This window comes from Paramormyrops kingsleyae, chromosome 8 (genome assembly GCF_048594095.1).
Source record: "Paramormyrops kingsleyae isolate MSU_618 chromosome 8, PKINGS_0.4, whole genome shotgun sequence".
Taxonomy (NCBI): Eukaryota; Metazoa; Chordata; class Actinopteri; order Osteoglossiformes; family Mormyridae; genus Paramormyrops; species Paramormyrops kingsleyae.
In genome coordinates, this window is record NC_132804.1 from 39,937,476 (window position 1) to 39,951,392 (window position 13,917).

At 39.9% G+C, this 13,917-nt stretch overlaps 1 protein-coding gene across 3 annotated transcripts in view; it reads right to left on the minus strand.

Annotated features, from left to right (window-relative positions):
• Nucleotides 1–4,963: 4,963 nt before the first annotated feature.
• The window catches only part of plekha6 (pleckstrin homology domain containing, family A member 6), a 139,556-nt gene continuing 130,602 nt past the window's right edge, over nucleotides 4,964–13,917 (minus strand). For all 3 annotated transcript variants that reach the window (XM_072715850.1, XM_072715849.1, XM_072715851.1), the window contains 2 exons: nucleotides 11,318–11,422; nucleotides 4,964–7,856 (listed from right to left, as the gene is read on the minus strand). In XM_072715850.1, the coding sequence (XP_072571951.1) occupies nucleotides 11,328–11,422 (95 nt within the window). In that variant the 3' untranslated portion in view covers nucleotides 4,964–7,856; nucleotides 11,318–11,327. The remainder of the gene's footprint in view (nucleotides 7,857–11,317; nucleotides 11,423–13,917) is intronic.

Consider the following 13,917-nt stretch of genomic DNA (forward strand, 5'->3'; position numbering starts at 1 on the left):
GTTTTTAATCATGGAAGCCGATTCCACCGTAGTGTGTGCCATAATAACTTAATAAAAATTACAATGAATCCGTTACTAGAAAACAGCTGTGATGCAGGGCTTAAACTTAAACTTGGACTTATGAATGTAAGATCACTGGCTCCTAAGGCACTATTAATAAATGAAATAATTACTGATTTTAGTCTTGGTGCCATATGCCTCAGTACTGACAAAGCTGTTATTGTGGGTGATTTTAACATTCATATGGAGAAAGATAGTGATCCTTTAAAAATAGCGTTTACAGCTATTCTTGACTCTCTAGGTGTATGTCAGAATGTAGTCGGGCCTACTCATGCCTGTAACCATACCCTTGATTTGATAATTAGTCATGGCATCTTGGTGGAACATGTATCTATTATAGTCCCCTTCTCTCTGATCATTACTTGTTAACGTTTGAAATCCGGTATAGCCTCCCGTTGACCGCAGCTCCAAAGTACAGAATCAGACGTTCCATTGCCTCACTAACTACAACAACATTTATGAAACAACTTCCACAGTCCTTCAGCCTTACATCTGAAGCATCGTGTATAAATGAACTTGAACAGGCGACTGCAAACATGGATAAATCCCTTCGTAGCACACTAGATCTTGTAGCTCCACTTAAGAAAATAAAGCATAGAGATAAGAAACATGCCCCCTGGTACTCTGATCATACACGTGAACTCAAACAGGCATCACACAAGCTAGAGCGCAAATGGCGCTCAACTAAACTAGAAGTTTTCAAATCTGCATGGAAAGAGAGCCTGTCTAAATACAGACAAGCACTAGTGACTGCTAGGTCTGTGTATCTCTCCAGATTAATAGATGGGAACAAAAACAATCCAAAATTCCTATTTGAATCCGTGGCTAGGTTAACACAGAATTCTCCATTAATAATAATAATAATAATAATTGATACTTTATTGATCCCCGTGGGGAAATTGTTTTTACGCATCCCTCAACTTGCTCTTTGTAGACCTTGTGATTACAGGCACACGGCTTAGCCCACTGAGCCACACGCTGCCCCAACTCGCAAGTCCCCCAATCTCTTAAGAGTAATGACTTTATTACATTCTTTAATGGTAAAATAACTAAGATTAGACAGACCATCCAGTGTAGGGTGACCAGATAATCCATGTCAGGGAGGACACTTTGAGCTACTTCAGGTTTTACAAACTACTTTCAAATTGAAAGGCTCCTGTGCTCGGCTAATTAGTTCAGCTCTTCTTGTGCTTTGACTGGTTTATTTCCTTGACTGAAAGACTCATCCAGCTGTTTCACATTAACATTAGTGACACATGCATGATTATAGGAGACTGACCAATCAGCACACAGCAAGAACTCAGTGCTCAAGTGAAATCCAGGTCCGTTTAATTGAAATGGTAATTTACAATTCCTGTCCTAGCTCAGAGTGTCCTCCCTGACATGGATTATCTGGTCACCCTAATCCAGTGCACGTCCTTAGCTACCTATGACTGCCAGACTCCTGCTAGTCTTATGCCTATCAATAATGAGACTTTTGAATCTTTCATTCTTATAAAACACCAAGAACTCCTGAGCTTAATTTCCTCCTGTAAATCCTCTACAAGCCTCATAGACCCAATTCCTACAAATTTTTTCAAGGAAATCGCACCACAGATTAGCAATACCCTGTTAAATGTGTTAAACTCTTCTCTTAAGCTTGGATATGTTCCTAAACCTTTTAAATTGGCTGTTATTAGACCCGTTCTAAAGAAACCAAATCTTGAACCTAGTATTTTAGGAAACTATAGACCAATCTCAAATCTTCCTTTCATTTCAAAGATCATGGAAAAGGTTGTAGTTCGTCAGTTGTCTTCATTCCTACAAAAAAATAATACTAATGAATTATATCAGTCTGGCTTTAGACCAAACCATAGCACAGAAACTGCTCTAGTCAAAGTAATGAATGATTTACTTATGGCTTCTGACCGTGGCTTGATATCGCTGTTGGTATTACTAGATTTAACTGCAGCATTTTGTCACGCCCCGCTCCGTCCGCTCCTAATGTGTGCCACGCCCACCTCATTACCTCGTGTTCAGCCCTGAGTGTGATCACCTGTGTCCTGTTAGGTCTAGCTTGTCTTTTGTATTTAGTCCTCGTCTGAGTCAGTCTTCCCCAGACTTGTCATTGTATTGTTACGTATTGTCCGTGGATGTCTCGACTTTGCCCAATTAAACCCCTTTTGCCTGTCAGTCCGGCTCCATTCGCCTGCTTCCCTGCTCGCCTCCGTTGCCGAACGTGACACATTTGATACTGTGGACCATAATATCCTCTTGGACCAGTTAGAAGGTGTAGTTGGCATTACAGGGACAGCACTCTCTTGGTTCCGCTCATATTTAACTGATCGCTATCAGTATGCACATGTGAACAACGAATCATCCAAGGCCACAAAAGTCACATACGGTGTCCCACAGGGATCAGTACTGGGCCCACTACTGTTTACCCTATACATGCTACCGCTTGGTAACATTATTAGAAAACATGGTGTTGGGTTTCATTGTTATGCAGATGATACACAGTTATATATATCTGTTAACCCTGATGATACATCACTCCTATCTCGGTTAGAAGATTGTCTGTTAGATATTCAGTGCTGGATGGCAAAAAATTTTCTAATGTTAAACACAGAAAAAACAGAAGTACTGGTGATTGGTCCCAAGGCTGCAAGAAATATGTTGCACCACCTAAGCATTAGTGGTCTTCCTACACAACCTACAGTAACACGGTGGTTAGAAATCTTGGTCTTCTAGTAGATTCAGATCTATGTTTTGATGCTCACATAAGAAGTATTACTAGAACTGCGTTTTATCATCTACGAAACATAGCCAAGCTTCGTAAGATGCTCTCACTTCATGATGCAGAAAAATTAATACATGCCTTCGTAACTACCAGACTAGACTACTGTAATGCCCTCCTTTCTGGTTGCCCGTCTGGTTCCTTAAATAAACTTCAGCTGGTACAAAATGCGGCAGCCAGAGTTCTCACAAACACTAAAAAATTTGATCACATCACACCAGTCTTATCCTCCCTTCATTGGTTACCAGTTATGTCTCGGATTGACTATAAAATACTGCTGTTAACCTATAAAGCACTAAATGGCCTTGCACCAGACTACCTTAATAATCTGCTGACCACATACAATCCCCCACGCTTGCTTCGATCTCAAGGTGCGGGATATCTGTTAGTACCTAGGGTAGAAAGATCTACGGCAGGCTGCAGAGCTTTCTCCTATAGAGCTCCTCAGCTGTGGAACGGTCTTCCACCGGATGTGCGGGTTTCAGGCTCACTTTCAATATTCAAGTCTAGACTAAAAACACACCTATTTAGTTTAGCTTATAGGGACACTAGTTCTAGCTCTATCTAGCTTCTCACTCACAGTTAAACCTATAGTGTGAGGTGTAGAGCTGGGTGGGGATCGGTGCCATTGGCTTTGGATAAACTGAATTGACAGTGCTGACATTCTAGCTTCACAATTGCTTGTGGGATTGGAGTGCTGACATTTCAGGGACTCCCCATGCCTGCATTCCCACCTGCCTCTCCCTCCTACTTATGCTGCCATAGCCATATCTGCCAGAGCTTGCACATTGCACTTCATATTGCACTCATCTTACTTTTAGCACTGCCTATAGTCTCCCCTACTTTGACGAGTAAGTTTTTCCCACAGTTCATCAAGAAAAGTAACCAGGAGGGCTGTGTTGTATGGCCCAATTACAGCTCTGAGCAGGTGCAGCCCGTCTGCAGATACTGCTGCACACATGGTGATGTTAGGGCCCCTCTGGCCTCGAGCATCAATGGTGGCTCTTCTTCCTATCACATATCTTCCATGGCGGCAGGAGTTCATTCCCAGGGGGTGCCACCATTGTTCCCCTGAGCAAGGCCCTTGACCCAACTTGTCCCTGTAGATACAGTACTTCACTGTGAGTAGCTTTGGATATAAGTGACTGCTAAATGAATAAATGCAAATGTTTTACTGTAATATATGTGTTGCCATACCCACTGTTTTTGCACAGATTACATTGTGTTGCCTTGCAAAAAGGAAAGAGACACTCCATGGCCTCATTTGTATAGATGGTGTAGATGGTAACGAAGCAGCAAACAAAAACAAAATTATGAAATTTCTGCTAAAAGCATAATTATTTGTGTTAGTGCGAGTGCATAGTGTCCTTTGTCTGTCAAAATGCAGTATAGTTCAGTTTACAGTGCTCTAAATTTAATTAGGTTTTGACCTGAAAGTTAACTGTTTTGAACAGATTATCTAAACGTCTGAAAAATCGACTGGTTGTACAAAGTTTTGCTGGTGCCGAACACTGACTGAGAGAAGTATTCATGAAATATGGGGGAAGTGGTGATTGAATGTATATTGTGTCAAAGCAATGCAAAAGTATACATAGTTTAGCTCACATGGTCCAATGGTACGGTGCATGTGTTAAGTGTTGTGAAAAAGTGGACATGGTATTGAGACACGCGTTAAAATGATTGGGAAAAACTGTAAAAAACTCTCAGCAAAAAGTAGGACCTAAGACCGTTGTATTAAGATGCTAAAAGTAACTTTCAGCACAGTCTAAGCCCAATTCCTAAGTGGCGACAGAGTCAGCACTTACATGTGGTGAAATGAGGATTACAAATAAAATCCCACCTGAAATAATGAATTCAAAATAGAGGACCTGCACTCTGAATATATTAGTATCATCATAACCTTCATCTAGGGCTTTCTTCAGAAAACCTGTTTGCGATTACACCATTAATTGTTTGTACTAAAATCTACCTAACACACTACCAATCAATTTCCACAAATATATACAAATGTTATATTTTTGGCATTTTTGGCAATATGACTTATGTCAATCAGGAAAAGTTTGATTGAACCATTGTTCACTAACAAGATACTTCTGTATATTTTTAAAAGCATCAAAGGGGCAGATATTAATGGAATACATTCACTTTATTGCAAGATAATGGAATTTTAAAGCAAGCATCATTATTTAATGTCATTTTTGCATAGTTGAAGCAGTTTACTTTTACCCAAAATAACAATACAAATCTTAATATAGTATATGCTAGAAATATTTACACTACCCAATGAAAATTTTCATCTCACAGCAAATACAATTCCACAGCATGTACCATTTTGCATTTCATTCGTTTTTTTACACAATCTGTTCAAATGCTCAATCGATAAAATAATTACTCTTTGCATTTGAACTTCTACTTGAAAGGAAATATTTTCAGATTCTACATTTATGTTTTTTGTTATGTTTTGTCCCTTTTTGGAATGCAAAATGTTTTCCACCTGAAAACTAATGTTTTCCCATAATGTACTCATATATCCCTAAAAATATGTGACAACTGATATCCAACTTAGTTTTACTTTTCTCACCCATAAACAATAAAAATATAAAACTTTTCATTGAAACTTGCGGTTTCTAGCAGGGATCATTAGAAAATTAATATATTGCCATCCTGTAACAGTTAGGCTTGTCATTTTAAATATACTTATAATGTTACCTTGAATAAAAGTATACAATTACACTGACACAAAAGAATGCTTATTCTGTGTCCAGTACACAAATTTAATGGATGGGGGAAACAGAATGTTTTCTCAAGAAAGCTGGGAACAAGGACATAACACAAACATTTGAAATGAGTTGTTAAAGTGATAACACTACTGCTCCACATTAAAAGAGACAAATGAATCAAACATAAGGTTGGTAAACAACTCTCATGACAGAGAGACAAGAAGAGGCCTTGCAGTGTGATTTCTGGTTCTTTTCTGGAGTGACTAGAAGATGAAATATCTCTCGGTCTCTTCCTGCCAGGATAAACAGTTTGGACACTTTTCTTACAAAGTAAGTGAAACTTGAGGAGATTAATGCAACTAAAGCACGGTGTATATAGCAAGCGCTAGTTTATTTTCCACAGCACAGTGGTTTTACACAGCTACAGCATATGAGGGAGCAGCTGACCTTCCAATGTTAGAAACCGTTGGCCATTATGTAGTAACTGTTCAATGAAGACAATCAGTACTTGTCACGCCCCGGCTCCGTCCGATCCTAATGTGTGCCACGCCCACCTCGTTACCTCGTGTTCATCCCTGATTGTTCTCACCTGTTGCCTGTTACGTTTGCCTAGTCTTGTGTATTTAGTCCTAGTCTGAGTCAGTCTCCCTAGGTTTGTCATTGATGTTCGCTGTCGTGTTTCCCCAGTCCTGGTTTTCATTAATAAATCCCCGGTTTTACCCGACTTTCTGGCTCAACTTTCTGATCGCCTTCTTGCCGATCGTGACAGTACTGCTGTTATAAAACATTTTCATTTGTGTTGTAAATCAGAGTACAGACTAATTATTTATATGGCAAAATTGCACCCAGTCCAGAACAAATAAAGCAATGATATGGGTAAATATAATATAATTTATGCATAAAATGGTGCCTTTAAATTCATAGCAACTTATATATATATATATATATATATATATATATATATATATATATATATATAGATATATAGATATATATATAGATATATATATATATAGATATAGATATATAGATATATATATATATATATAGAGAGAGAGAGAGAGAGAGAGACCTTAACAAATAATGAGAAGGTATTTAAAGAATGAACTATGTGGTAGACAAATTGCTGACCCATTGGAAGGTGGACAAATCTGTGATTTAACTAGCAATATTACACTTCTAAGGTCACTTCTTTTTACCCCAAAACCCCAGTTCACAATCTATGCATTTTCTCAAACTAAGAATATAACTGTGGGTATCATAGAAGAATACTTACTTTGATGCAAAGGTAAGTTTTACAAGCAAATGTCTTATATTTAGGTGTGTGCATATATTTACATACACACACACACACACACACACACACACACACACACACAGTGCTGGGATGATACCAGACTGTGCACGTATGAAATGTCCACAACAAGCCCTATGCAGAGAAGATATAACAAGGGGTGCTGAAATGTGTCACAGTGTGTTTGGTGTCCACAAGGTGTGCACTCCACATTTGAGCATGAGCAGGGGCTGCTAATGAAGTGTAGAAGTCTGTGCCCACATGCATGTGCTGCAAGTCAGTAGATGGGTCTTCTTTCCCCAGTCTAAGCAGCCACAGGAATGGGCATTTGGTTCAACTGGCCACACAGTCAACAACTGTCCCAGGTTTCAAATGCACTTCAGCAACTGTTTCTGGAGCCTGCGTCTGAGTCGCCACTGGTTCATCTCATCCGTCTCAAGCTGAAGACTTCCCCCAACCTTCTGCACTCTTCGGTTCCTCTGTGAATTTTGATTTACAGCATTGTCCAACTCCACCTGGATCCTTTACTAATTAGTGATAGATGCAGCTTCCTCACCTGACCACCACCCTGAGCTGGGATACTGTGTAATACAAGCTGAGATTTCAGCACACTATCAGAATCACCCTGCATCTCTCTCGCTAATTTCAGCTTTATAAATGGCTTCATAGTTCCATTCCAAACAGTCTGAAGTTTGCAGTATGGAAACTATTCAGCCTGACAATTTTAACTTGGCAGGCAAGATGGGCGTGACTGCACTTAAATGGAGAATATGTGGGTCATAAAGAAGGGAAGTTGTTGCTTCTACTGCAATTTAGAAACTGGTACTTCTCGTGTTCACCACGTCTTGAAAGCAGTCACACAGAACATAAATTCTATTCTCTCTTACTGCTGTAAAATGACTGACTAAAAAAATATACTCTGGGAAAAAGAATATTTAAGAATCTATCCATATTTTCAATTTTCAGAATGATGCTCCATTGAACTTCACAGCAGCCAAAGCCTGGGCTGAAGATAAGAGGGAAAAATGTTATTATTACCTGAGCCAAAAGTAAAAGTATTATTACCTGAGCCAGTAAGTAAAATGCACTCAAATGGACTTCTGCATGTAGACAATGTTTTTGCCCAAGTGATTAAACCTGCAATAGAAAGATTCTGCATATTACTTAATACAAACTCAGCATATTTATTTCTCTTTGGAAAGCAAGTTTATACATGCCTCGCAAAAGTATTATGGCCTTAAAATGTTTTGTTGTAGACTACAAGTGATACAAATACAACGTTGTCCAAATACTATTTTTATTGCGCTGAGACATGTTTAAGCTGCTCAAATTTAAAAACAAATCCAGTTAGCTACAGATAAAGGAAACAAAGAAACTGTGATATGCTGCTTGCAAAATTATACAGATGCCATGGCATGGTATTTGGTAAACCCACCTTTTACTGTCATGGCAGCTTTTATTCTATTGGGCCGGGTGTCAACCAGTCCTGCACAATGTTTATGAGTGGTGTCCGTCCATCAGTGTCAGCACTTTTAACTGGGCCACTCTAGGACATTCACCTTTTGCTCCTCTGCCACTTTAGTGTTGCTTTGACTCTATGACTTTTGTTCACTGTCCTGTTGAAATGATTTCCTGCTAATGTTGCATTTCATTGCAGAATGAATCAAGTTCCTTTATAGCTTTTTCAAATAGTTTGTTAACCTCTCAGTAGCTTCCTTCATAAAGCTTCTGGGTGGTATGTTTTGACCAGTGTCTAAGCAGTGTCTGGTTCATTTAATGCACCTTCTACTTCTTTATCACTTTGCCAGCATTGATCACCAGAATATTTACAGTAAGTATATAAAAGAAAATAGAAGATTATTTTTTAGCATTTACATTTTGTATTCATGGGCATGACTATTTCTTTTTAACTTCTTTAGTATGCTTGTTTCCTTCAGATCCAATGCTTAAGAAATAATCCCCAAACATACCAGGGTTTTTATCCATTAATTCACAAGCAAAGGCCAATGATAATTCAAACAGGTATTGTTTTAAGGGCAATTATTTTGCCTGTACACTGACCTACCACAGCACAGGGTCTAGATCAGGGGTCACCAACATGGTGCCCGTGGGCACCAGGATACCCCCAAGGACCACAGGAGTCGCCCGCGGACCTGTTCTAAAAATAGCACAACTCACCAGTGAGCAGCATCTAAAATGTAATTTTATCCTGTTGCTATTCTTCTTTAATCACATTTGCATTAATATAGATTTGAAAATGACAATATCTAAAAAAAGCATTTAGAACATGTTTATTATACATGAAATTTAGATTTTAGGAGGATGTTTCAAACTGGTAGCCCTTAATATGGCTCAGTACCCGTGACATATCTCTCCGTTTCAAAAAGGTTGGTGACCCCTGGTCTAGATGTTTATGCAAGCAGCATATTTCACTTTTAGCCTTTGCTTCATGTATCTGCAGACAAATTTTCTGTTTGGGCCTGTCACTTTGTAACAAAAATAGTAGTTGGACCAAAGTGTCTGTGCATGATTTGTAACTGAGAAACATTAGAAAACCTGTATGAATGAAGAATGAGTATGAATAATAATCCTCCCAGTTTTATTTGTTCTAAATGTAGTATTCTGTGCTTTGCCTTCCTATCAGGAGATAAAAAGCAGCTGATGTGTTCCTCTTCCAATTCACACCCACACTTACTCCATCCTGTTTTTATAGTCCAACTGTCAAAGAGAGATAAGGAATTTCCCTGACTCAGTGATTCCTGAAAAACTGGACAAAAGATTTAACCCAGCTGAGTCCTGAAACTTCCCTTTACCAGGAACTGGACAATGACACAAGATTCAAACTGAAACTGAAAATACAGCCTGGATATCAAGAAGATTCCTGAACAAGATCTTTTACTATATAGCCTCCTTAAATGACATCATATGCTTTGTTTTTGGAACTTCGCTTACTCTTGATTAAATCATTAACAGTATAGTTGAAAATGCAATTTATATGGCATTAGGGGACTCGGCTGACCCAAAAATCTAGCAAAACTGGAAACAGGCACTGAAAGGAAACATGGGAAGGCATCAAATAACATGTTTTTCGGATTCATTTCTAAGATTACTTACGTAAATAATGGTGGAAACTCTTGGATGAGTATAATCAATTTTACATGCAATCCTCCACTCTGATAATAAATTTTAAATGTTGTACATATCGGTACATACTGCGAGATATATACAATGTAACCAAAAATTATAAGCTGTGAAAAAATTATCAAAAATGTAATGAAATTGAGGATATTGATTGTGAAATTTTATGACACTTTTCCTCAATGCATTGAGTATTTCTGCAATTTTAGCCATATTGTGAAACTCTAACCCTACAAATGCTTGTGCAGAGAATGACCATCAAGGCTACCTGTAGAAACTAAGGCTACCCAATAACTTGCCTATTTGGATCACCTGCTGTTATGTGTTGTGTTAAATGACCTCTATTGTGACTGTGAACTCTTCCCATTTCTCACGTATTCGTTCGACTCTATGAATGGCCAGGTGTACAAATAATTATTTGAAGGCAATAAATTACATAATTTGAAAACAATTCCAGAATATTGTCATGACCTGCTCGTCCAATCCTCCTGTCTGCCATGCCCCCCTCGTTACTTCATGTGAATTCCTGATTGTTCTCGGCTGTTCTGCATTTCCGTCCCTTAGTCATGTGTATTTAGTCTGCATTCACGTCAGTTTACCGAAGTCCGGTCATTGAAGTGTTGTGAAGTGTTTTCTGTGTTCATGTGTCCACATTAAACCCCATTTTTGGACTTCTGTCTGCCTGACTCTGATTCCCCACTCCCAGCTCGCTCGCCCTGCACAGGGACACCACAAATACGGTGAACTTTTGAATAAAAGTTTTTCTTGTTTCTTTACATAACACGCAATGATGTAACATTTTAGACAGTTTTTAAAGTTTGTTCTTCAATATCCTCAGTTTCATTTTTGACCATTTTTTCACAGTGTACAAATAATTTTTGGCTACACTGTAGTCAGTCTGCTTGTTTTTTGCTCATTAACAATCTCAATTGAAAATTGTAGGACAAAACATAATATTTAGAGCATAAAAATGCATCCATAGTTAACATTAGATTATATTAGCTGTTACTGTTAATGAGAACTGACAAAGTCATTAAAATAGCTTTACTGCTCTGGCATTTTGATCAAATATATAGACGTTTAAATATATTTAAACTTCTGGTATTAATTTCTCAGTGAAAAATAAACATCTGTTGCAAGCAGTTCTGTAATTATGCCTTCCTACCAACAGTAATAAGAGGGTAAAAAAGTAGACTTGGAAAACCAAAACAAAGACTGACCTGGGTAAGTTATCTAAGCATTACACAGCAGAGCAGGGTTCAAAGATGTCAGGCAGGCAGGTTCCAAAGGGTGTGAGAAAGGGAAGAGCTGTGGTGGGCGGGGACTCACCTTCACAGACTCACACCTTCATGATCTGAGAGGAGTCAGAGAAGTTAGCAGAGGGGAGAGGGGCCAAGCTGGTAGGGGAGGCAGAGGGGCTCAAGGCGCACTGAGCTGAAATGTAATGGAGGAATGCAAATGAAAAATGTAGAAAAAAAAATTAAATGGCAGTTGCAAAGCTACTATTATCATATGCTATAGAGTGAAATGAAGCTGACTGGTAATATTCTAAATGCATTTTTTCCTACAGCCAAAAACTTTAATTAGGAGAATATATTCTAGGAAAATAGCCTTTTTAAATTTTTTACATATAGTCTTAGGATTACTATTTGTTCAGTTCTCTCTGTCTAAAAAAAATGACAAGCAGCCTATAAAAAGGTAACAGGGATTGGAGCATGTACAGTGCCTGACAAAAGTCTTGTCGCTTAACCAAGTTGTAGGTACAACAAATAATAACTTGACCTGTAGTTAATCAGTTGGAATCAGAAATGGCTTATAAGAAAAGGCAAAGCCCTCTAGATTATGCTTATTATACCAAAATAAAGTTTTGCATCATTCATTGAGTTTTGTCATGTAATTAGGACAGAAAGGTCAACTTTTGCCTGGACAAAAGTCATGTCATATGCAAAAATAATGTAGAAATTATACATATATTTCATTTAGAATACACAAACATGCTACAATAACATCAGAACATAAAGTCATGGTGCCTTGGAAAAAAAAATTAATAATGTGTATGACTCCTATGAGCTTGGAGGACCACATCCATATGTCTTGGCAATGACTGAAATAACTTGTTGATGAAGTCATCAGGAATGGCAAAGAAAGCAGTTTTGCAGGACTCCCAGGGTTCGTCTAGATTCTTTGGTTTCGTCTTCCAAGCCTCCTCCTTCATCTTACCCCAGACATGCTCAATAATGTTCATGTCTGGTGACTGGGCTGGCCAATCCTGGAGCACCTTGATCCTCTTCAGTTTCAGGAACTTCAATGTGGAGGCTGAAGTATGAGAAGGAGCGCCTTCCTTCTGCAGAATTTGCCCTCTCTTATGGTTTGGAATGTAATGGGCAGAAAGAATATCTTGATACTTCAGGCTGTTGATGTTGCCATCCACTCTGCAGATCTCTCGAACACCCCCATGGATGTAACCCCAAACCATGATTTTTCCTCCACCAAACTTGACTGTTTTCTGGGTGAATTTTCAGTTCATGCGGGTTCCAACAGGTCTCCTGCAGTATTTGCGGCATTTGGTATGTAGTTCAATGGATGATTCGTCAGAAAAATCAACCTTCTGCCACTTTGCCTCTGTCCATCCTTGCTGCAAGCTGTGGGCCTTGGCAAATTCAACATGCTTTTTTGTTGTGTTCTTGTTAATGCTGGTTTCTGAGCACTAATTTGGCCATGGAGACCACTGCGTGCGAGAATTCGAGAAACTGTTCTTGTAGACACAGCGGTTTCTGGTGACCAGTTCTGATGTAGCTCTGCTGCAGTTGAAAAAGGGTTGGCCCTGGATTTTCGAAGCAACAAACGGTCCTCTCAAAGAGCTGTCTTACGGGGTCTGCCTGACCTGGGCTTGTCATGAACATCACCAGTTTCTTCATATCTTTTTTTAATCCTCTCCACTTGACGTTTGGATACATTAACGATGTCTGCCACCTCAGCAGCAGACTTGGTCTGTGGTTGAATCTTTGGCATGTTGTCAGAAGTTAGGTTGCACTTCAAGTGAAGGTCTGGTGTGCTGGGGTTCTTTTTATACACACCTGGGATTATGTTCATTACAATATTTGTCACAGGTGAACCTCAAATCTGTGATTGGTTGAATCATTAAAAGACATGACAAGACTTTTGTCCTTGCAAAAACAGGTGTTATGGACTTTAACAAGCTGTGAACATCAGGACACTTTTTGACTGTTTCATTTTCCATCCATCCATCCATTTTCTCCCGCTTATCCGAGGTCGGGTCGCGGGGGCAGCAGTCTCAGCAGGGAAACCCAGACTTCCCTCTCCCCGGCCACTTCATCCAGCTCCTCTGGGGGGATCCCGAGGCGTTCCCAGGCCAGCCGAGAGACATAGTCCCTCCAGCGTGTCCTGGGTCTTCCCCGGGGCCTCCTCCCAGTGGGACATGCCCGGAACACCTCACCAGGGAGGCGCCCAGGAGGCATCCTAATCAGATGCCCGAGCCACCTCATCTGACTCCTCTCAATGCGGAGGAGCAGCGGCTCTACTCTGAGTCCCTCCCGAATGACCAAGCTCCTCACCCTATCTCTAAGGGAGAGCCCAGCCACCCTGCGGAGGAAACTCATTTCGGCCGCTTGCACTCGCGATCTCGTTCTTTCGGTCACTACCCACAGCTCGTGACCATAGGTGAGGGTAGGAACGTAGATCGACTGGTAAATCGAGAGCTTCGCCTTTTGGCTCAGCTCCTTCTTCACCATGACAGACCGATGCAGCGCCCGCATCACTGCGGACGCCGCACCGATCCGCCTGTCAACCTCCCGCTCCATCGTCCCCCCACTCGTGAACAAGACCCCGAGATACTTAAACTCCTCCACTTGGGGAAGGATCCCATCCCCGACCCGGAGAGAGCATTCTACCCTTTTCCGGCTGAGGAC